Source organism: Natrix helvetica, assembly GCF_964273705.1.
Source record: "Natrix helvetica genome assembly, chromosome: 4".
Classification (NCBI taxonomy): Eukaryota; Metazoa; Chordata; class Lepidosauria; order Squamata; family Natricidae; genus Natrix; species Natrix helvetica.
Window position 1 is genome coordinate 92,726,201 of NC_138550.1, and position 25,778 is coordinate 92,751,978.

Consider the following 25,778-nt stretch of genomic DNA (forward strand, 5'->3'; position numbering starts at 1 on the left):
TAAAATAATTCAACAGATAGTCAAATCAGTAACCTAATTCAGGACTGTCAAACTCGCGGCCCGATGCATGCCCACACCCAGTTTAGCAAAGAGGGAAAAAAGTCCCGATATGTCATGTGACACTGTCGTGATGATGTGAGTTTGACACCTAATTCATAACAGAGTAGAGTTAGATCCTTGTGGACTTTAAAAAACAACCTTTCTTGAGTGTGTTTAACCCCCAAAATACAAAGTTTAACACTTTTGCCCCAAAAGAAGAATGTTCTTGAATTACACTGACCGAATAAAGACTGCAAGGCCACCTCATTAAGTCCATCAAAACAGTGAAAGAAAATACTGTCACAAAGCAAGACCTGAATAAAGTTTCCATCTAATCTAACATTAAAAAAAAATGGTGAGACATCCTCTTATAGAGATCAGTATTGCTTGCTCCAAATTAGTCTTTCAGATTCAAGGAGGAAGAAAATTTGTTGACTCACTAAGGTCTATGCCCACAACTATATGCATTGGAAGTATTGGGAGATGTTTCTTTCAGTATTGGGACTTTTTTGGGGGGGGATAATATAATGATTAATCAACCATTCAAAACTCCAGAAATGTTGCATTAGCTGATGTCACTGGTTTTTCAAAAAAGCAAGCAAAAATGTGAAGCTGGCTTAAAGCGGTTGAAGGTTGACTGCTAAAAAAATAATGAAAGTGAAAAATAGATGGCAGCTGCTAAATTTAAATCAAAGTGTTATAATATCAATGATCAAAAAATGTTGTAGGTGACAATGAACATGTTGCAGAAGTCAAATGAGGAGAGGGAGAGAAAGAGAAATCATTGCATAGTTATTAGTTATGAATTATAATTTATACGAACAGAATTTCTCCTTGTAACTACTATCAAAGACATTTGGTCATAAATATTTCCAAAGAAAATACCTGTTAACCCAAGTCAATTAATAATACAGTGAAATCCAGCAGTTCTCCTAGCAAGGTCTTCCTCTCTAGCTAGTCAATTATTACCTTCATTTCAAATGAGAAGCTTCCTTTATATGCAACAGGCCTACATTTTTATGAGGGAGATCAAATACTCCATGGCTCAGCTTTCTTTTTTTTCTTTTTTAAGAGGGTTTTTTTCCCCAAAAAGCTGATAGTAGATCTTCTTTAACTTTACAGGATATTATTCTCCTTTAAGGTGCTTGCCCAGTATCACTGAAAGGCTTTATTTGGAAGTTTCGCAGATCTATCTATTGGATTCTTTAGAGAACAATCCTCATATGAAAATGCGGACATCAAGCAGAATGGACAATGCAAAGAAGTGGCTTGGACTCAGTTTTTGCTTTATGATGAACCTCATTACAACTGTATTATCTGGAACTAGCAGACCTCCAAGCAAAGGCCAAGGACAAAGTCTCTCAGACAATTTGCTTCTTCATCAACGAATGAAGAGGAGCTGGGTGTGGAACCAGTTCTTTGTTCTGGAAGAATACACGGGAACAGATCCTTTGTATGTTGGGAAGGTAAGAAGCTATATGTGGGACATATCTATATGTAGTCCCTTTCGGGAGAGGGGGCAGTCTAGAAATTTAAAATAAAGTAAAGTAAAGGGATGGGGAATCAGAGATATTTAGTCATGAGATGGTTAATGGCTTAAAGAATATTAGAATGTTTGTTGTGAATTTCACAAAAAAGGTGTTTTGTTTTCTAGTTGAGAGAGATGGGAGAATAGAGGATTTCTGTTCTGTTCTCCAGCAGTGTGTGTGTGTGTGTGTGAGTGTGTATTGTGTCATATATATATATATATATATATATATATATATATATGTATGTATGTATGTATGTATGTATGTATGTATGTATGTATGCATGCATGCATTGTGTGTGTGTGTGTGTGTGTGTGTGTGTGTGTGTGTGTGTGTGTGTGAAACTCAAAAAATTAGAATATCGTGCAAAAGTTCATTTATTTCAGTAATGCAACTTAAAAGGTGAAACTAATATATGAGATAAGACTCATTACATGGAAAGCAAGATAGTTCAAGCCGTGATTTGTCACAAATGTGATGATTATGGCTTACAGCTCATGAAAACCCCAAATCCACCATCTCAGAAAATTAGAATATTACATGCAATCAATAAACCAAGGATTGTACGTAGAACAATATCGGACCTCTGAAAAGTATAAGCATGCATATATACTCAGTTTGGGTCCCTTTTGCAGCAATTACTGCCTCAATGCGGTGTGGCATGGATGCTATTAGCCTGTGGCATTGCTGAGGTGTTATGGAAGACCAGGATGCTTCAATAGCAGCCTTCAGCTCTTCTGCATTGTTCAGTCTCATGTCTCCCATCTTTCTCTTGGCAATGCCCCATAGATTCTCTATGGGGTTCAGGTCAGGTGAGTTTGCTGGCCAATCAAGCATAGTAATCCCACAGTCATTGGGTGTTTGGTGCTTTTGGTGGTGTGGGCAGCTGGAAAATGAAGTCAGCATCCCCATAAAGCACGTCTGCGGAAGGAAGCATGAAGTGCTCCAAAATCTCCTGGTAGACAGCTGCGTTGACCCTGGTCTTAATGAAGCACAGTGGTCCAAAGTCCTGTTGCTCCTTGGTCCAAAGTCCTCTTTTCTGATGAGAGCAACTTTTGCCCAAAGCACCAAAACCTGGTTCAATGACCGTGGGATTACTGTGCTTGATTGGCCTCTCCATTCTTCCTCCATACTCTGGGTCCTTGGTTTCCAAATAAGATGCAAAAGTTGCTCTCATCAGAAAAGAGGACTTTGGACCACTGAGCAACAGGACTTTGGACCACTGTGCTCTACCAGGAGATTTTAGAGCACTTCATGCTTCCTTCTGCAGAAGAGATTTATGGGAATGCTGACTTCATTTTCCAGCTGCCACACTGCCAAAACCTGGTTAAATGACCGTGGGATTACTGTGCTTGATTGGCAAGCAAACTCGCCTGACCTGAACTCCATAGAGAATCTATGGAGCATTGCCAAGAGAAAGATGAGAGACATGAGACCGAACAATGCAGAAGAGCTGAAGGCCACTATTGAAGCATCCTGGTCTTCCATAACACCTCAGCAGTGCCACAGGCTGATAGCTTCCATGTAATGAGTCTTATCTGATATATTAGTTTCACCTTTTAAGTTGCATTACTGAAATAAATGAACTTTTGCACGATATTCTAATTTTTCAAGTTTCACCTATATATTTGTGGACATCTGATTTATATCTGAGAGCTTCCTGTTCATGTCATCCAGAACTGAGAGTAATGGCTGTGTTGAAAGACTGTCAATGGTTTGCCTTTTTCCTAAAGATCAGCACTGACAATTACCAGCTGTAATTGACATCTTCCTAACAAAATCTCTGTCAGCATTTATTTGAACTGCTTCAGTGTCAGTGCACACACTAGTGCAGATTGATAAAGATAGAGTGGGGACAAGAGAGATTGTGGAGGCTTATTTTGGCTTCCTTCTGAAGGTCTTTGAACAAGAACTATTTCTGTATTCAGAACTTATTTCCCAGTCATTGCCCAAGTATCTGTAGCCAAGGCTGAAGTGAAATCAAAATGATAGTGTCCTGCTGTTGAAAGCAGGAATTAAATTTTCCTCTTGCCTATTTGTTGATTTGTACATTCCCCTATTCCTAAACAATGGCAAACAACAAATTGAAACAAATTTGGGATATTAGAACACAAATAGATGATCCCAGAGAGTAAAAGATGAGGAAGTTAATCATATCATTTAAGCCTTTTGCATCAGGTATGTTTTCCAAATAATGTAATTCACCCAAGATTTTAAGCCAGTTTTTATTTACAATATTGTTGCTGAATAGGAATGGGTGATCCAACGATATTATTAATTTTTACAAAACAAGTTCTCTATTTGGAGAATCATCACTGGCATAATGTATCAATAGTAAAACCTCTTATACCCAATGTTCTTTCAGTATCAGGGTTAGGTTAAATTCATGACATTCCCATTTTTCCATATCAATTATACTGTTTAGGTTCTACATATATTTAATCATCTACTCTTTACTTTATTTAATTTCTGTGTAATATTTCAGTATCAGCTTGTAAACAAGCTCTGCAAAGTTTTCAGAGTTCTATGTTGCAAGTCACATTCAGTCCAAGTATTTCTGCCCTGTTTTTGCAATTCCCTTTGAACTATACTGCTTATTTGAAGATGATTTTGACCATTGTGAAGAGGGAGTCTTCTTTGGGATTTCATCTTTGTCTTATTAAGAATTAGGAATTCATAATTCTGTATGAATTATTCTCTCTCCACTGATTACATTTTTGTATATTCACCTTCATTAAAGAAATATTTAACACTGAGGCAAGGCCAATGAATCTGGGCTCACACTTTTTTCTGTATTTATTCCATGGTTTTAACCTGCTGCTTTTGACTGAATAATGTATTATAGTTTTTGCATTTCTATTTCTATAAACTAAAGCTATTTATGAAAGATGTCTGGAAGTCCTGCTCTCTCAGTAGAAGTAACCCAGACATAAGGTTATAAAATCCAGTCTGTGGGGTAAGTTAGAACTTGGCTTGGTAGTTTTTTACGAGATTTTGTACCACAAATAGAAAATTTAAACTTGGTAAATATCCATTTTTGCTGCTGCTGTTCTTCCAGGACAATGCTAATATATGTTAAATAAATTTAATATAATTTTAATTATATTTTTCTAAGTCTGGAAGTCATTTTTCTTTTACAAATATTCATTGTTTTTATTAAGTGAGTTCCCAAGTACTTAATTGCTTTAACAGTAATACATTTGCTGCAAATGTTGCTTTTCTTCTTTAGGGAAACTTCATTTCAGTGTTGTTCTTATTAATTAATTCAATATCCTTATACCAAATCATACTACTTATTAATTCTAAAGAATCCCTTGGATGAATAATTGTAAGTGCAACTTCACCTGCATACAATATCTAGTTCTTAATTTTCCAGTTTGTTTCCTGATTTTTTTTTCATTGTCATATCTTCCTTGCAAAAGCCAAAAGAAAAAGGAAGGAGAAAGGGAGTCCATTTTTCTTGTTCTTTCTAAATGCCCCATGGGAAAAAATCCCTACAGTTCATCAGTATATTCAATATTGTGAATAAAAGGCCACTCAAAATTATCAAAGATATTTTCCACAATGAGAAAAATCATAACCGTTTTCTAGTTTTTGTCATTTATATTATCAACAGCATTCAAAGTATTTCTGATACTGTTCTTTATGTATCTTTTTTTAGAAACAAAATTCAATAAGATTGGGATATATATTATGTTAGTTAAAAAGCAGATGGATGGCTGAATGAATCAATTAAAGGTTACAGCCTACAAAGAACTTAAGACAGGCCTGAATTGTGTATTTTGAGAATAACATCCATTGATTGAAAACCTCTAGGAACTGCTGCTCTATGTCGGTGGGTCAGTTTTTCAAATACTTGTTTCTGTCAAATTTTTAAAATGCATTTCAAAACTGCCCATATGGGAACTGTATGGGCTACTCAATAATTAAGAGTTTATTTGCAACTAACTCTGGGAGTTATGAAGCAAATTAGTTCAAAACGAGGTTTGCAAAGAATTATTTTAGCAATCTCGCCTTAGATGTACAAAATGGGGGATTTCAAAGGGCCTTTACAGCCAACTATTTTGCAGTCCAATAAAACATGCAATCATTACTAATTTGTGCAGAATTGAGCTATCTTCTTTGCAGTAGCAGCATCTTGCGGATATGTCAATAGTGGGGAAATGTGATTTGTAACCATTGCTAGAAGTGTGTTGTTACTGGGAATGTGACTCTTCTCAACTAGTTCATATCACTGCCAATCAGCTCCAATTTTAAGCTCTTATTCTGAGGCGTTGAAGAATAAATTGCTTGTTTGCAAAGTTGTCTGGTAAAAAACATTCATATACTTAATCACTGTTTGTAATTCCAGCAATCCAGCAATGTGTTTTTGGTCATTTTAAAATATGATCCTAGTATTTCCCAAAGCAACCCTTTCATATTTGCTCTGTGCTTTTTTTAACACATAATTGAACCAAGATGGCGCAGTGGTTAAAGTGCAGTACTACAGACTACTTCAACTTACTGCTAGCTGCAGTTCGGCAGTTCAAATCTCACCAGGTTTAAGGTTGACTCAGCCTTCCATCCTTCCGAGGTGGGTAAAATGAGGACCCAGATTGTGGTGGGCAATATGCTGACTCTGCAAACCCCTTAGAGAGGGCTGTAAAAAGCACTATGAAGTGGTATATAAGTCTAAGTGCTATTGCTATAATGGAATGAATCTCTTCACTAAAAATCATTGCATTATTTATATAATGTCAGTACAAAAATAACAGGATATGGACAACAATTTAAGATATGCCTGTGAGTTTAAGAATAACCCATGAGGTATTTTGTCCCTATCGTAACCCCGATAAATTGGTATCTCCATTCTGAAATGAGATTTATTTTATTTGTATCCCACCTTTATTGTTTTTTTAGAAATAACTCAAGGCAGCTAACATATCTAACACACCATTTTGCCTCCTATTTTTTCCACAACAACCCTGTGAGGTGAGTTGGGCTGAGAGAGAGTGTGACTGGTCCAAGGTCACCCAGCTGGCTTTCATGGTTAAAGTGGCACTAGAATTCTCAGTCTCCCACTTTCTAACCTGCTACCTTAATCTCTAGTCTAAACTGGATCAAATTAACAGTGGCGTAAACTGGAGATCATTACCACAGTCACAACCCAGCTCACAGGTGATTTCTTAGAGATTTAAAAATCCTTCAAAGTTACCTATAAATCATTTCTTAATTGTGGATTTCCCATACTTAAAATAAACATTTTAGTGAAGTTGCATGTGAATATTTCAGTGATTTCCTCAGTGTATTGTTTCAAGTCCAAGATTCCTTGAGTAGCATTTCCAGTTAAAAGACATTGGAAAGAAAAGCCTGGGAGAGCTGTAGTCCCTCAAAGTAGAAGGTACCAGACAGTGGGGGGTTTCAAATTTTTTTAGAACCTCTTCTGTAGGTGTGGCCTGCTTTGTGGGAGTGGCTTGCCGGCCATGTGACTGGATGGGAGTGGCTTGCCGGCCATGTGACTGAGTGGGAGTGGCTTGGCAATCATGTGCCTGGATGGGTGTGGCCAACTTGTAAAATGTGGTGAAACTCATTTAACAATGCTCTTGCTTAGCAACCAAAATGTTGACTCAGAAACTCTGGCATTTGAAGTCTTAAAACTGTCAAGTTACAAGACCCTTGCTCCCCTAACCCTTTAGAAAAAAATCCCCAGGGGTGTTCAAACTTGACAGCTTTAAGACTTGTGGACTTCAACTCCCAGAATTCCTCCTCTAGTCATGTTGGCTCAGGAACTCTGGCATTGAAGCACGCAAGTCTTAAAGCTGTCAAGTTACAAGAACCTTGTACCCCTAACCCTTTAGAAAAAAAACCCCAGGAGTGTTCAAACTTGACAGCTTTAAGACTTGTGGACTTCAACTCCCAGAATTCCTCCTCTGACTCTTCATCTTGATGATGTGCGGACGGGCAGGAGGGAGGGAGCTGGAATCAGCTTTATATCTTTCTCTTTCTTTCTTTGTTTCTTTCTTTCTTTCTTTCTTTCTTTCTTTCTTTCTCTTTCTTTCTTTCTTTCTTTTTTGCATTTTTTTGGACATTTGCCTTACAACATTTTTCATTAACTAGGATAGCAACATAAAACCCTTGAACCTAATCATCTGAAACTTGGCAGATTTATCCCCTCAGAAGTGTCAACTGTGCTTGAACATTATTTTCAATTCTGTCAAAAACTAAAATGTTATTGGCAAATCTCTCTGATGACAACCCCCCCCCCCATGTTTTGTCTTCAATTTGGCATGTGTTGCAATCTCAGGAGAGGCTATAATTCTGCAATTTTGGTTCAATTTCAGATTGCTTTTAATGGAATGTGGGCTGAAAATTGATTAAATAGATGCAGTATCACACAGGAGAAAACAAAAACAATTGCCATTTGTTGTCTTTTTAGTTATAGTTAGTGGAAAGCACAGCGATTTTAAGGGGTTGAATCAAGTTAAGATTTGAGTCTAAGCCCCACCTATTACCTTCATCACAAGTGGAATAGAAACCAGAATCAACCTCCTTGGGATAGGGATCGGTGCTTAAATCAATATTTCCCAAACTTAATATCTTTAAGATGTGCGGACTTGAACTCCCAGAAATGCTTGCTGACTTTGGAATTCTGGAAGTTGAAGTCCATATATTTTAAAGTTGCCAAATTGAAAAAAACACTTGTTTAAATTATCCTTAGATATGCATGTGAGCCACAGTGGCGCAGTGGTTAGAGTGCAGTACTGCAGGCTACTTCTGCTGCCTACAGGCTGCTTGCAATTTGGCAGTTCAAATCTCACCAGGCTGAGAGAGGAGGAGAGAATGAAAGGAAGACAGGGGAAAGAAGAAAGAGGTAAGAAGAGGAGGATGCAAGGGAGAGAAAGAGAAGGAAAGAGGGTAGGAAGAGGAAGAGTAGGAGTAGGAAAAAGGTAAGGAAAGAAGGAAGGGGGGAGAGGAGGAAGAAAGAAAGTAGAGAAGTGAGGGAGGGAGAAAAGAAAGGGAAAACAAGGTGGTGTTACATACAACAGAAGAAAGGGATGGTAAATAAAGCAACCCAAACTATATATTATAACCTATTAAATGAAATAATAAATGTATAAGGATGATAAATGTAAAGAAGAATAACAATCATGTGAATGTATACTTAAAATGGTATCTAAGAGAATTAAAAAATAAAAAATTCTTTGAAAAAAAAATCTCGCCAGGCTCAAGGTTGACTCAGCCTTCCATCCTTCCAAGATGGGTAAAATGAGGACCGAAAATTGTGTGGGGAAATATGCTGACTGTGTAAACCGCTTAGAGAGGCTTTAAAGCACTGTAAAGTGGTATATAAGTCTAAGTGCTATGGCTACAAAAACATATGGTGTTTTAAAATAATTTTTCTCCATCACAGTTGAATTCAGGAGTGGCCGAACATAGACTTACAGCAGGGATGGGCTTCAAAAATTTTAGCAACAGGTTCTCTGCCTGGTTGCTGGGTGGGCATGGCCATGGTGGGTGTGGCCTAGTCATCCTCCTGCACCATGGCAAGAGGGATTTTCACCCTCCCAAGTCTCTGGAGGCTTTCCTTGAGCCTCCGGGAGGGCAAAAACAGCCTCACCCGGGCTCCAGAGGCTCCCTGGAGGCCAGAAACAGGCTCATTTCTGGCCTTTCAGAGCCTCTAGGAGGCCCATTTTTCACCCTACCTGAACCTCCGTGCAAGCTCTGCACTTACCTGGCATCCAAAACGGGCAACGTGGAGACTCCTGGGAGGGATGGGGCTGGGTGGGTGGGGCCAGCCAGGAATGGGATTTGGGGGTTCACCGAACCACACAGAATCTTCGCTAGAGGATCACCCAAACCTGGGTGAACCTGGAGCAGCCCACCCCTGATTTACAGTGTTCCTGAAAACATTTGGTATAATCTGGGAATTTAACTGCTCGAGGTATTTAGGGAAAGAGACTTCAACATCAAGCTGATCCCGTGGTCAGTTCAGGTAATTTAGGCATTTCCCTAAGCCAGCACAGAGCAATAGATACATGTGGGCTCTAGGCTAAACCAACAATTGGCCCTTCGATGAGTCATAAAATGCACTGATATAAATTCCCAGCACCTCAATCTGAGGGAAGAAAAAGAAAGAGACTCTATTTGCCTATTTTCTTGAAAGAAAGCTGTTCTCCACTGTGGCTGGTTAGCAACAGAATTGCCCAGATTTTAATACTATATATTTTCACTTTCCTTTCATTTGGGTAGGCAGTCAGAGACAACCCTGGTGCCCATGGCATCATAACAACGATAGATCTGACCTGGATTATTGAAAGCCTGGATCACAGAAATAGTCACACATTAGACCTGTTTTTATACCAGGGTAGTGACTGTGATATCTGGAGTTGGGTGATATTAACTATTAATCCTTTGTCATGGTCAGATCACTATCTGTCAACTTTGAAGTCCTCTGTAGTCTTTCTTCACTGCAATAATGTTTCACTGGGAATATATGGATATTTGTAAGGCTGTGATGCAAGGTTCCTTTGAGGCCATAGCTGTTCTGGCCTACCGGCAGCCAGCAAAGCTGGCAGCAGATTTGGACAGTGAGGAGGTTGGGTAGGAACATGGGCCAGTCCTGGAGTCTGGGGAAGGCTCTGATGAGGGCTCTGTATCAGAGGCAGAGAAAGGGCCAGAGCCATATGCCAGTTATCAGCTGCCTTCAGGGTCAGACATCAGTGAGGTAGACGAACACCGGAGTCTATTCCCAGTGTGCACATGCACAGAGTTGCCAGACAAAGGGGACAGCTAAAAAACAGGGGTTGACTTGAAAGTAAGGCAGTGACGTGCAGTCAGGGGAGGCAGGGGAGGCACAGCCTCACCACTGTCATCATGAAAAGAAAAAAAAATGTAAAAAGAAAAAGGCAAGAGCTGAGGTCAGGCTGAGCTAGTTGCCGCCTCACGCTGGATGACTCTGCTTAACTGTTTAAAAAAGCCTCTAAAATAGTGCCTTCTACTATGAGGCAGAGAACTGCATGCCTCATCTAGTCTGACTTTAGTGTTTTATGATCACTCAAGCAGAGTTAAGCAAGGGTTAAAAGCTGAAAAATTCCTGACGTAGGTGAGGCACGCAGTTCTCCTGCCTCATAGTAGAGGGCGCTCGTTTGGCTGGGGCTTCTTCAGAGGACCCGAGGCAAGAGCAGAGTTGAAATCCTCTCTGAAACAGCTGGAAAAGGCGTGTGGGTCAGATGGAGGGTGAGGAATTTCATCCTCCTGGTGCAGGGCTTTAGGCAAAGGCTGGAGGGAAGGGTTAGGGTTTGATTGCAGGCAGAGCCACGTTGCCTCTTCAAAACTGTAATCAGTGAAGTTTGGCTGGATCCTTCCAGGGCTGGGGGAAAGTGTGTGTAGTCCAATCCAGTGTGTGTGTGTGTGTGTGTGTGTGTGTGTGTGTGTGTGTGTGTTTGAGAGAGGGGGGAGGGAGGGAGAGAGGGAGGAAGGAGGGGAAGGGAGAAGAAAAAGAAAAAGAAAGAAGTAAACTTCTTTCGCAAAGGAGAAAAACAAATGCCGTCGCTTTAAATTGGAACTGAGCATGCCTGGCAGTGGAATTCTGGGAGTTGATGTCTACAAGTCTAAAAAAAAATTGAAACCCACCACTGGGTCAGTGCCTCACTAGCCATAAACCTCACCGCACGTCACTGGAGTTAAGGCCACAGATGGATGATGAATGGCCCCTCCCAGAGGAAATAAGAGAGGAGCGAAAGGGGAGGGGAGTTTGCAGGAGACAATTAGTTCACTTAATTAGATTGTGACTCTCCAAGACTCCTTGCCAAGTTTTGCAGATACCGGCCTGAGCTCCAAGCTAGATAAGGTCTGTGACTATAAATCCTCCCTTGAAAGGTTTTGCTGGGTGTGAATGAGCAGAATTCACAGTAAATTAATAAAAGTTTTTTTTGTCGGGACAAGGAGTCTGCTTCATGCTCTTGGGAAGCCTGGGTCAGAACAATATCCACTGCCTGGAAAGAGGACACAATGGTGGTCAGAGATTGGATTGTGCCTAAATGGACTCTCTCATCTCCCCTTGGTTCTCTGCAGAACAATGAAAGATAAAATGACAAAAGAGAACCTTCGAGAATTGGGGGAAGAAGATGAACCAAATATGATTAGATAAAGGTAAAATCTTATTCAGGTTTACTGTAAGGTCATCATTGAAAGAAAAAATGATTCCTTTTCTGCTCTTATCTCATCTGCAGACAATCAGCAGGCAGCCCTATTTAAGATGGTTCAATATTTCCTGGGAAAGGAGGGGCCAAGGGAATGTCTACCAGTGCTCTGCAAAGACATCTATTGCATAAAGTTCTTTGTATCCATTTAGAGCTAGAGTATACAGCTTCTTTGGGGTTGATTGCGGCATGGTCTGGTTTGGTTAACTGAGAACAGTTCAAACCTGTGAGTCCCAAGGAAGTGAACAGGCTCTTTGGATCTGTGGATACAATTACAGTCATGTCCCTCCAAGCTGGTCAAAGTAACCCAGGAGATCATTTGGTTAGATCCAGGCAGTAGTAAATCCCTCCTTGAGAGAGTGGGTAGCTTGTGCTACATCAGTGATGGCGAACCTATGGCACGCATTCCACAGGTGGCACGCGGAGCCATTTGTCAGGGCACGCGAGGCGCTGGCCAGCGCACATGCGCACGCTAGCCAGCTGAGTTCACCCTTTTTTAAAGCCATTTTTCGCCCTCCCCAGGCTCCAGATGCTTTATAGGAGCCTGCGGAGGGTGAAAACAGCCTCCCCCACCCCCTCGGATGCCCTCCCGAGGCGTCCGGGAAGCCTCCAGACAGTCCCTGAAGCCTTCGGAGCACTCAAAACGATCCTCCGAGCAAACCGGAAGTCACTTCCGGTTTGCTCGGAGGGTCGTTTTGAGCGCTCCGAAGGTGTCAGGGAAGCCGGTCCCTGAAGCCTTCAGAGCTATCAAAACGACCCTCCGAGCAAACCGGAAGTCACTTCGGGTTTGCTCGGAGGATCGTTTTGATCGCTCCGAAGGCTTCATGGACTGTCCAGAGGCTTCCCTGATGCCTCCGGAGGGTGTCTGGGGGGGCGGGGGATGCTGTTTTCACTCTCCCCAGGCTCCTATAAATCCTATGGAGCCTGGGGAGGGCGAAAAAAGCATGTAAAAATGGGGGGGAGCGTCTGTACTGCGCGCATGCGCATGGGGGGGCGCGCATTGCATTATGGGTGCGGCACGCCCACACACGAGCCCCTTGCGCTCCCCCCACTTATGGCACGCGAGCCAAAAAAGGTTCGCCATCGCTGTGCTACAGCAATGCTCCATTCCATCCTTAAGAAACCACTGCTATATCCCACAGTGATGGACAATTTTTGGTCAATCTCTGGCAGTCCCACTAGATAGATTAGACCAGAAAATCAATGTTACAGGGAGGCTTAAACTGCTTCAATTGAGATTGGCTATGATTACAGATTGTGAAGGTCTACTCTGCCTTCTTACTATTCAGTGAATTAGGATGCTATCTGCCTGAGTTGTTTCTGAAAGATATCTTATTCTGGACTTTTAAAATGTTTGACCTAACCCTAGCACTAACCCTAATCCTTTTATCTAGGTAACAGCTCCTGTATATCTCTGTCAACATAATCTTTCTAAGTCTCTACAAAGACTAAAACTTTCCATTTTTATGGAAGATGGTTGAGAAGATGATTAGCACTCTTTCAGAGGATACTGATATTGTAGGTATCTGGACCCTTTTCAATTGGATTTCAGAACTAAGAAGGTTTAGACTGCCCACTGGTAGAATCAAGATGAAGCTAGAGTATCCCTCTTGGCCCTCCTTGACCTCAGCAGTCCTAAGATTCTTCTGAACCTCTCCAGCATGGGAGATAAAATGCTAAATAACTAATCTGCCGTTACTGATTATTATCATCTCTACAGATGCTTACTCCTTGTGTGTCTCTTAAGCAAATTAGCAAGATTTTACATCAGAGTTCCTTCTATATTAATAGCACATCTATTTTCCTGTCAACAGCTCCAAGCATTAGATTCTGCCCATTTTTCTACTGGAGGTTCTCCTGATGTGGTCTGTCTATTGAATAGCTCCATATTTTTCATATCCTTTGCCGCTGAATGTTTCTACATGCTACTTAAAATGGGATATTTATATTCTTTCTTTCCCTGCCCTTTTTAAATAAAGTTTGATTTTGTCAATCTCTTGTTGACATTAGTCAAGTGTACCAACACTAAAGGCCCAGGAGATAGCCAAACAGCATTTCCTTTTAGCTTCTTCACCTGCTTTTGCTTACAGACAAAGCAAAAGGGGGTGTCTTGTTTACAGGCAGTGATTATTTAGCAATCTATAAAAATTATGGGCAGTGAACCATAATTTAATATATAATATCAACCAGGGGTGGGCTGCAAAAATTTCAGCAATGGGTTCTCTGCCCAGTTGCTGGGTGGGCGTGGCCATGGTGGGCGTAGCCATGATGGGGTCCTGCACCATGGCAGAGAGGCATTTTTACCTTCCCCAGGCTCCTGAGGCTTTCCTTGTGCCTCTGGGAGGGTGAAAACTGGCTCCCCTGGGCACCAGAGGCCTTCCGTTTCCGGCCTTCCAGAACTTCCAGGAGGCCCATTTTTCCCCTCCCCAAACCTCCGCACAGGCCCTGCACTTACTTCGCATCCAAAACAGGCTGTGTGGAGACTCCTGGATGGGCAGGGTGGGATGGGCATGGCCAGCCAGGGGTGGGATTTGGCGGTTCTCTGAACCGGCCATAACATTAGCTACAGGTTCTCTCGAAGGATCCCATCTCTGATATCAACACAAATAATATAGCAACAGCAACTACCGCTACCTTTGATGGTTCACCAAAAGATTACTCTTCAGAAGGTATATTAGTTGGTCTACCACCACCACCCTTTATTTTTCAAAGAGCAAGGACCTTCAATGGGTCTCCTCTAGAAATCTGTGCCAGATGAGCAGATTCTGTTCTGGGAACACCAGGAAGACTTTGTGTAGGAATATGTTCAGAGTTGTTGAACTGATGAGTAGTAACATGAAAGAATTGGTCTCATTGTGAAGCTTGTAGTTCTAAGGGGGTAAAATCTGTAGTCCCATTTAGACTTCTCTTGTGCTGCAGCTTTAGCTGTTTGTTCATTCACCTAATTCCACAGAAATATTTATACAGTAACCAAAATTTGTTTTTTAAAGGAGTTTGCTTTTAAGAGTATTTTATGGAGTTCACAGATTTTTTTTTCAGGATGTATTAAGTAATACAGACAAGATGCATGTTTTAAATTTTGATTGGGAGCCACCCAGAGCTTGTTATAAGACTGTATAAATATTTTAAATACATAAACTATTTGCTGAACAACTCAACTATTCAAAAAAGATTCACTCTAATGAGAAGCAGGAAGGATGGAGAGGTTGGGGGCTTTAATTAGTTTATTTTTGCAGCATTATGGTGCTTTAGTGCATAATTTGTAACAAAAATTAAAATGACGTGTTACATTTTAACATCATTACTGCCCTAAGGTTTTCAGCTGACTATTCATGAGCTACTTAGTGGCTGCATTTGTATTTTTTTTTATATACTTATCAAATGGTTTTGTAAAAAACGAAATTAAAAAAAACCCTAGAATTATATACAAGTGAAAGCAAGAAATTGTAAAATCCAACTAAGGGTATAGGATGAGGTTATTGTGGCCAAGATTAATATGCAAGTAGGTCTTCCTTTGTGGACCTTGAGATTCAGTCACATTACTAGACATCTTCTAAATTCAATAAAAGGAGCAGTGTTTACTCCTTGTTTTTCAACTTTTTTTCTATCAATGCATGTGAACTCTGGAAAGGCAAATAAAATGTCTATTCAGTCTTCTATTGCTAATTACGGTTCCACAAGCTTTTTAATCAAGCCACAAATAGATTTTATATTTATTCAACTATTTTTACAAGGGAACGGTGGGCATGTTATTAATTGAATTGTTCTTGTTTTCGTAAAAGATAATGGTACTTTATTTTGCTGATCTGCATCTTCACCTCCCAGATTTTCAGAGTGTACTCAGAACTAATTAATTACTGTGCAATGTATTAATTCATTAACTGCCTTTAACATTGTATCATGTATTATCAACTTGCAGCTGTGCGCAAGTGCATAAAGATGTCCCAAACAATTGTATTTACCTTATCTTCTGTTTTTTTTAAATAATGTCCACAGTATAACTTCATCATTTCTCCTTAGCTTAACTATGGTATATTCTGTGAAATAAATTCACTGCCACATTGTTATTTTTGTACTTTAGATTTAATCTTGGATAACTAGGAAATACTGATTAGGAGTGGGATATTACAATGCAAAGAAGCAATAGATTTGGCATCAAATATATGCACAACATAGCAGCTTTGTTTTTTTAATGATTTAGTTCATGTATGTATTTTTATGATTCACTAGATAACTGCAGTTTGGAGTGATGGGGGAAAGGACAGTAATATGGAAATGTTTCGTGCTTTTTGCTAGCCCCAGTGCTTGGTTTTTCCTTCACCATCAAGGCCATTGTAGATCAAGAACTATATACTTTTCCAAATCCAAGCTATAGTGTGCTTCCACATTACCCTTTACCTGCCATTTCCTTAAAACAGACTTCAAAGTTTCTTCTATGGTATTTCGATACCCCCAGAGATGTGATAACTTGTAATTAGATAAAAGTCTTTCTGAGTCATGTCATATTGCTGAAATATTTCCCTTAAGAAACTTCCCTACCTTCCCATTGTGCTATTCCCTTTGTGTCCAGCAAAGACAATTTAAGCTTTTTTACCTTCCTATATTTCAAACCTGTATCGTTTTACTTTAATTAAGATAGGTGTGAGTGAGGGGCATGGGGATATGTGCATTTACTCATGCATGTTTTTTAACCTTATTTATTCTTCTATATTTTACTGAGAGCGGCATGGTGACCTAGAGGTGGAGTTCTTGCCTCCCAATCAGGAGGCTGTGATCCTAGATAGTGGCAGATATTTCTCACTCTGGGCACAGAGAAAATATCTGCTGTGAGCTCCACATAGGTGTCAAGAAGGGCATCCGGCCGGTAAATGCTCAGCTCCAATCAGTCACCCTAACTCCATCCTGATGCAAGGGATGACAGGGTCATTAAAAGGGGGTGGGGGAGATCTGTATATTTTACTATTCTTTTAAAGTATTTTTTGTGCTGTGTTTCTGTACTTTCTGTAAATATTTATATGTACAGTATGTTATAAGATGGATGCCGCTTATGTCAGCTCTTCCAAATTAATAGATATCATAATCAGCCCATTCTTTATTTGCCGTGAAAATGATGTGCAAATAACTTGAATTTATTTTTATATATTAAAATGAATTGTGTGATGGCAGTGGAAGAGATGCACGAAAGCTTTTGGTAACCAACTGATACACTTTCTACAGTCTGTAAAGAAGGAGGATTCTTTGTGTTGTGTTTGTTTTGAAAATTTAAAATAAAAAAAAACTTTTAATAAAAAAAGGAAATCGGCTGGGAGGCAGTGGGGGTCAGGGCCAGCCTATTTGCTGGTTCACTGAACTACTCAAAATTTCTGCTACCGGTTTGCAGAACTGGCTGAATATCACTTCTGGTATGTATGTATGTATATATGTATGTATGTGTGCATGTATGTATGTGTGCATGTATGTATGTATGTATCAGATGTGGGTTGCTGCCAGTTTGGTCAGGATCAGCCAAACCGATAATAGTGGCTGCAGGAGGCTCTGCACACCTGCCCGGACACTTCTGAGCATACGCAGAAGCATCGGGCGTGTGCACAAGAATGCACAGGAGTGCGCCCGAACCAGTAGTAAAAAAATTGCCAATTCACCACTGGTATGCATGTATGTATGTATATGTCATCGTGAAAGACCGAAATTGGTGAATGTCGACATTCACCGGTGAATGTTGGTGAATGTCGACATTCACCGGTGAATGTCGACACATACCAATTTCGGTCTTTCACGAACGAGTCAGTGTAATGCTTTACTTTTGCTTTTCAATTCGCGGTCCTGGAAACTACTCGTTCTAACCGCGCAGGATCGCAGGTTTTTTTTTTAAAAAGTCCGCGAATAGAAGATGCTTAAAAGGAAGTGAGGAGCCGAGGTATTAGGGTAAGGGTATTAGGGTAAGGGTGTCGAGAGGATAAGGGTATTTAGCAAATATTTCGCACATACACCAAGCGACTATGTGAATGTCGACATTCACCAGTGAATGTCGACATTCACCAGATTTCGGACTTTCACAGTAACATATATATGTATGTATACGTATATGTTTTATAACCCTAGGCTTCCAGGGGAATTGGAAGGCTTTGCTCCTTCTCTATGGGATGTCTATTAGGGATAGTTAAGTCATCCATTCAAGACGGTAATAGGCAGATTTTTGCTTCTTTTACAATATTTTTCCTAAATACCGCTGTCCTCTGTAGGAATTAGTAACAGCCATTCATTTAATGTGTTCCCTGTTCTGAGTGTCCCCCATCGCATCTTGTTCTGTAGAATCGTGCCAGCTTTTATTTATAGCTCACCCCTTCAGTTACATTTCATAGTTATGCTACCGCAAACGTGCCCAGCCTGACAGCTTCAGTGTGCTTTTGGAGAGCAATTGTGATCATTCATAGCAACTATATTTGCAAAGGATGATGGAAGGTTGCCAGATGGCATAAGGCTTTGGCTACAATTAAGGGACATGACATTTTCAGCATCATAAGAAGGCACCTACTAGTTCAAAAAAAAAAGAACTTGCAGTCTAAAGTTTATACAAAAACTTCACAGTCTGGAGAGAATATGGCATGAGAGGAATGCAATGACTAAAATCTGTAATGTATATTTTTGATATTGTTTATTTGGTGAGGACTGCCATAGATTATTATTTATCTCACAGCCAATAAGAGTTGGTACTTTTTTTCCTGCCTCAACTGCTCATGAAAAGCAGCTGGTTTTAGTGTTTTAGATTTTTGAATGTTTAAATTATTTGCACTTTGCCAGTTAGTTCCATAACAGGACAAGTCTATGAAAATGATTCTTTAATTTATTCTCAGTTCTATACTCAAACACTGAGAGTAATCATAAATCTGAATACTTAATCTAGGAATGTCTCTTCTTTCTCCCTCCTCTACTACTTCTAAACTATTAACCCAGGGAACCTGAATATACATCTTATTTCTGAGTAAATTGAGTTCTCCAGTTATAAAATATTATTTACAACATGTCAGTTTGCATCATTAAGAATCAGTGGAATGTGGAACAGAAAACAGTTTGTCAACTAAAGCAAATGCCATAAAGCTTGCTCTCTTGCTGCTGCTGCTGATAATAATAGTAATAATGATAATAATAATTGGAAAAGGCAGCTTTACTTGGAACAGCTTACATTCAGCAAAGATACCTTTAACACCATAAATCAGCAGTAACTGCCTATCACAGGTGCTTCAGAAGGATTTGGTCAATGAATAAAAATGCAAATCTAGTCTAAACATCTGGCTAACTGTGCGACCAACCATAATAATAACCACTGCCAAAATTACAATAATTAAACTTGCTGGTCCTTTTGTGTCATATGATCACAAATCTCCTGCAACAAATTCATTGAGTGACTCTTTGTGAGTATTGTGTACCAATTCTATTTCATTACCTTTTTGTAGCTCCATTCTGATATGGACAGAGGAGATGGATCAATCAAATATATTCTTTCGGGAGAAGGAGCAGGAATTGTTTTTACTATTGATGACACCACTGGAGATATCCATGCCATTCAGAGACTAGATCGAGAAGAAAGGTCTCAGTATACTTTAAGGGCCCAAGCTTTGGATAGACGAACTGGCAGACCAATGGAACCAGAATCTGAATTTATCATCAAAATCCAAGATATCAATGATAATGAACCCAAATTCCTAGATGGGCCTTATGTTGCTTCAGTTCCTGAAATGTCACCAGTGGGTAAGGAAAACTTAAAGAATGTAATATGTGTTAACCCTTGCCATAAATACACTTGATAAATATTGGCTCTATACTACCGCTTTCACAAAAACAATTGAGTTTGTTTGTTTGTTTGTTTGTCATATACACCAGCTTTTATTTAAGAGCTTGAGAAATCACCTATAATATTTCCTGCCCTTAATTCAAACAACTCTTTGAAGTAGTTTTGATCCAGTGAGCTTTTGCAAGTCTGTTCGCATCTAGTCCGATTCCTTAGATACAACACAACCATGCAGAAGAAAGAATAAGAATTAGATGTACAATTTAGACTGCAATTTCAGGCAATTCGGAGCACAAGCCAGGAAGAAGAATGGTAGATATAAAGGCTGGTCTTTGTGGAATAAACCTAGTTTTTGTGAATGATCTGCTGAAATTTTTGTGCCAGGATGATTGGCTATTTCAAGAAAAATATCATATTGTATAGCATTAAGTTCAAATCATCTCTAGAAATAAGAAATCTATATTCTCATTAGGAAATGAGAATTAGGAAAAGTGGCCTTTTCATTTTCATTGCACTTTGTATTAGTTGAGATATATTTTTCATCAGCTGACAATACAGGAACCCCAATGGAGCCAGAAGCAACAGTGTTTTGTGACACTGTTTTGGCTCTAGGATTAGAAAGATATAGAGGTGGTTGTAAAAATATTTCTGAGAGTTCCCTCCAGTTTTTCTTTTTTAATTATAAAATAATGGGTATACTTTAAATAAACATTTTAAAGCAAAAGAAATTAAGATCCACATTTAACAGAGCATACCTTATATATTGTTTCACTATAGATCTCTTTTTGATGAGTAATACATTTATGCCTGTAACTCCCGTTACTGCTAAGAACTCATGTGTGCAACATTCTTAAGAATCAGAAAGACAATCTTCATATGAGAAAGGTTGCAATTCATTGCTTCTTGTTAGATGTCCGTCTCTTTTCTCCCCAAATCTAACAAGGCTCTGCACTGTTTTCATCAGGCACCTCTGTTATCCAAGTGACAGCAACAGATGCTGATGATCCTACTTACGGGAACAGTGCCAGAGTAGTCTACAGTGTTCTCCAAGGACAGCCATATTTCTCTGTGGACTCCAGAACAGGTAATTTCATCCAAAATCATTCCCAAATGTGACATCCGCCCTTAGCTTTCATGGTGTGTTCAGCTTGGGCTTCATCATCAAAAGCCAAATGGTCACTAACCATGTGCCCTATTGTACTTCACTAAAGCACCAAGCTCTAAAGTATTGAGCACACCAATACAAAATAATACGAGTAGTTATGGAGAAAGGGCAGATGGGTACAGAATTATTAACTTGAGTAAAGGCTGTATCAAACTCTAATATATATTTATATTTATATGTATGTATGGTGTTTTTTAGTCTGACTGTACACCGCCCCGAGTCCCTTTGGGGAGAGGGAGCGGTTTATAAATCTAAATAAAGTTAAAGTTAAAGTTAATAGAATTACTGTAAAGTCCATGAGGAAATGAAGGTTAAAAGAAACACACACAAAATATGATTGGTATAAAAAAACAGTTTTCCCACTATAAGTAGTAGCCTATTATGTCTCTCAAGGTGGGTGGAGAGAGACAGGTGGCAAGCAGAGATTTGATCATACAGACCAGAGGTCAAGAACTGTGGCCCTTTTATGACGTGGGGACCTCAACTCCCAGAATTCCTGAGCCAACATGGCTGGCTCAGCATGGTTGGCTCAGCAATGCTGGCTCAGGAATTCTGGGAGTTGAAGTCCAGAAGCCATAAAAGGGCCATAGTTCCCCATCCCTGGTAGATGGAACAGCAGTGTAATACTCTTATTAGTACACTGTTAATAGTACACTAATATTTAAAAGCAGAATTTTTTTAAAAAAAAACTTGGTCACCTCCAGGCTTTATTCCTATAATGCAGTCTACATGAGGCTGCCCTTCAATAGCTTTCAGAAGCTGCAGCTGGTTCAGAATGCAGTAGCACAAGGCGTTAATTTCATAATGAGTCCACATAATGCCTCTGTTTCACAAGCTGTAGTAGGTTCCAAATGTCATTCAACTGGTTGTCACCTACATGATATTAGGCAGGACACTCTTGGGAATATCAATTCTGATCATCTCACCAAAATTACAAGATTGGCATAATTCAAATCCCTTCCATCAAGAAGTACCATCTTGTGGAACATAAGGGTTGTGCTTTCTCTGTTGTGTCCCTATGGAACAGCATTATCTTTTCATCCCTTGAGATATCAGTCTGATCATGATCTTTCTGACCCTTTGTAGGGCATCAAAGACCTGAATATTTCCTCATGCCTGGGACTGAAAGATTAAACCAGTCTTGTTGTTTGATCTGTATGGATTAATATTCTTAGGCCTGGGAATATCAGTTATAATAGTTACAATGGTGAGATTTAACTGGTGTAACGACCAGTTCGCTGAGCGCGAGTAGTGTGTTTTAAAACAGCTCAAAAACTTACCTTCTACTGCAGCCCCGTTGAGTAAGGCGCAGCAATCCACTCTGCCGTGCCTATCAGCTGGCCTTCCAACAAAGGAAATATAGGTCAGTATAGTGCAGGGGTCGGTGGGCAGGCCCACCTGATTGTCAGAGTGAACCGGTTTACTCTCAGCTGATCGTCGGAGCTACCGGTTCCTGCAAACCAGTCCAAACCAGCTGAATCCCACTCCTTGTTTCTGTTACTATTTTTTGTTGTTGCTGGATTTAATTCTCTGTTTGCCATCTAAACTCACTGATGTAAAATGGGCAGCTACGTACATTCTTAAATAAAATAAAAATAAAAGCATTGGTGAATTTGTAAACCTACATCTAAATCCTGTTCAACCGTGAAACAGCCAGGAGCCCGTAAGGATTTTTGACTCCGGTTCTATACCCAAGAGCAACATGATTCAGTAAAAGGAGCAGTTGATCTTGGCAGGATTTCTCATAGCAACCTTGTTCGTGTTTTCTTTCAGTAAAGTTCTCAGAAAAGGCAACTGGTTTCCACAAACCCAGATGTTAATTAGAGATGGAATTTTTTTTCAATGAATATTACCATCTTCTATTCTCTAGAGCAGATTTGCCCATTCTATTGTGCTGGTCCAAATTCTGTTTCACTCGAGATACTTGTTAATTGCAATTGGCTTAATTGTTCACCAGTTTCCAGGGGGGAAAGCATTGGCATCTCTTTAAGCAGTGTAGGAGCATCATATTAAAGTTTTGAAGCATTTTTATATAACAGCCTGAACATCCAGTCAACATTTCTCAAATGAATTCAACAACAATGTCTTGACTTTCTAATGGCATCAAATATGCATGCGGTTCAGATCATAAATACAATGTTTATTTAAAAAGAAATGGCATTACAATTAATTAAATAAGTATTTGTCTTAAATTATTATGTCAAAATGCAAATGTGTGTTGCATCTCTGGGAAGATAAGAAAAAAATATATGAAATGTTTCAAATAGTAATTGCCACTTGATGCTGACTGAAAAGCTTGTAATGTTTCTTTTACAGTTCCTGTTGAAACTTAAATTCTACTTCAAAAATAAACAGGATTTCCTTCTATAATCAAAGAAATTCACTGTCTTCTGAGATAACCCTTCATACCAATTGCTTTGAGTAATCAAAAATTAGTCCCCAGTTGATAAAAGATAAATTTCTTTCTTGGAAATTTTTGAAATAATTATTTGAAAAGGCAATACAGGTAGTCCTCAAATTATAACAGTTTGGTTAGTGACCATTCAAAGTTACAATGGCACTGGAAAAAATGATTTAGTAGTTTTCCACAGTTACAACCAATGCATCCTCCCCACGGAATCATTATCAAAATTTAGACTCTTGTCAACTGGTTCATATTTATGACCATTTCTGTGTCCCGAGGTTAGGTGATCACCTTTTGCGACCTTTACCCAAGAAAAGTCAATGGGGAGGCCAGATTCCCTTAACAACCGGGTTACTGACTTATCAACTGCAGTGATTCACACAACAACCATAGCAAGAAAGGTCATAAAATGGGGCAAAACTCACTTAACAAATTTCTCACTTAATAACAGAAATTTGGAACTCAATTGTGATCATAAATCAATAACCGCTGTATTTTCAAATCAAGGCTAATTCCTGTTAATTTGGCATATAATACAATACAATAGTAGAGTTGGAAGGGACCTTGGAGGTCTTCTAGTCCAACCCCCTGCCTAGGCAGGAAACCCTATACCGTTTCAGACAAATGGCTATCCAACATCTTCTTAAAGACTTCCAGTGTTGGAGCATTCACAACTTCTGGAGGCAAGTTGTTCCACTGATTAATTGTTCTAACTGTCAGGAAGTTTCTCCTTAGTTCTAAGTTGCTTCTCTCCTTGATTAGTTTCCACCCATTGCTTCTTGTTCTACCCTCAGGTGTCTTGGAGAATAGTTTGACTCCCTCTTCTTTGTGGCAACCCCTGAGATATTGGAAGACTGCTATCATGTCTCCCCTAGTCCTTCTTTCTCTTAAGCTAAACATACCCAGTTCCTACAACCGTTCTTCATATGTTTTTGTCTCCAGTCCCCTAATCATCTTTGTTGCTCTTCTCTGCACTCTTTCTAGAGTCTCCACATCTTTTTTACATCGTGGCGACCAGAACTGAATGCAGTATTCCAAGTGTGGCCTTACCAAGGCATTATAAAGTGGTATTAAATATGATTATTTAATAAATTGGATTTTTTTCCTATGTTATTCTCTGTGGTTTCCCTAGGATTAATTAGGACAGCACTAATGAATATGGACAGAGAAGCAAAAGAATATTATGAAGTTATTATCCAAGCCAAAGACATGGGTGGACAGCTGGGAGGATTAGCCGGGACAACTACAGTCAATATTTCTCTCTCTGATGTTAATGATAATCCACCCAGATTTCCACAGAGTAAGTACTGTCCATGGCTAGTATTTTGTTGTCCTCCAGCTTCTCAACTGAGCTCTCATTTTGATGGCATGCTTCAGCTGATATACTATTATTTGCTTGCTACCCGGTAAGCATTGGCTATAATCTGAAAATCTGTGAGATGTTATATAAAGAAGAAATAGTGATTTTATTTATTTTCCATAATAACGCCTGTTTTATATTTATTTTGTATTTATCAGTATGCGATGCACATCAAAAGTAACAGCAAGATAAATCCCTGCACTGAAAGCTTACAATGTAAAGTATAAGACAAAGAAGCAAAAGGTGGGAAAGAAAGAGACATACAAAGATAATGATCCTGAAAATGAAAATATGTTATGAAACATATTTATTCTTGTAAAATAATCTGAAAAGCGTTCAGCATCTGAGGTGCTAAAAGGGTTTAGCCACAGCTTGAAACAACATGGGAGCCTCTTGCTCTTTAAAATATTTACTTCCCAAATACCTAGGGCCTAGGCGAAATATCTTGAACTGATATTGTGTGAAATTGTGCATATTTTTCTAGGAAAAGGAGATGGAGTGAAACAGAAGGAATGTGGGGAAAATAGAAGGAATTGTACACATGATGCAAAATAAAAATGATGATCGATATGACAACAAGGAGTTAGAAAGAGAAGGAAAGGAATACAATGAAAGAAGTTAGCTTGGGAGCAGAGCAACTTGCCATAGCCTTAGCTGTAGCACTTAAACTTATACACCACTCCATAGTGCTTTACAGACCTCTCTAAAAAGTTTACAGAGTCAGCATATTGCTCTCAACAATCTGGGTTCTCATTTTACCAACCTCGGAAGGATGGACGGCTGAGTTAACCTTGAGCTGGTGAGAATCAAACTGCCAAACTTCTGGCAATTGGCAGTCAGCAGAATTAGCCTGCAATGCTGCATTCTAATCACTGCGCCATCACAGCTTCTTATGTCAAACCAAGAGGTAAAGATACCCAGGGAATTGAAGGCACCGTGAGAATATTGTGAGCTGAAAATGAGAAATTAGGAGCAGAATATTCTGTAGTGTAATTTCAATTGTATTATAAAATAAGAGACATGGTGGCTCAGTGGTTAGAATGCAGTATTGCAGGCTAACTCTGCTCACATTGCCAAGAATTTGATTCCCTCAATCCTGACCTGCTCAAGGTTTGACTGAGCCTTCCATCCTTCCGAGGTCAATAAAATGAGGACCCAGATGGTTGGGGGCATCTTACTCTATAAGCCATTTAGAGAGAGCTGTAAAGCACTGTGAAGCGGTATATAAGTCTAAGTGCTATTGCTATTATTGAAGAAAGTAGCAGGATTTTAAGAGGATAGTACTGTAAAAGACTGAGTTAATAAAGTTTG

General features: G+C 39.5%; 1 protein-coding gene across 1 annotated transcript in view; it reads left to right on the forward strand.

Annotated features, from left to right (window-relative positions):
- The window catches only part of CDH20 (cadherin 20), a 207,333-nt gene that overhangs the window by 156,717 nt on the left and 24,838 nt on the right, over positions 1-25,778 (forward strand). Inside the window, exons 3-6 of the mRNA XM_081951855.1 lie at positions 1,162-1,505; positions 19,204-19,498; positions 20,503-20,622; positions 24,240-24,407. Coding sequence (XP_081807981.1) covers positions 1,263-1,505; positions 19,204-19,498; positions 20,503-20,622; positions 24,240-24,407 — 826 coding nt within the window. The 5' untranslated portion in view covers positions 1,162-1,262. The remainder of the gene's footprint in view (positions 1-1,161; positions 1,506-19,203; positions 19,499-20,502; positions 20,623-24,239; positions 24,408-25,778) is intronic.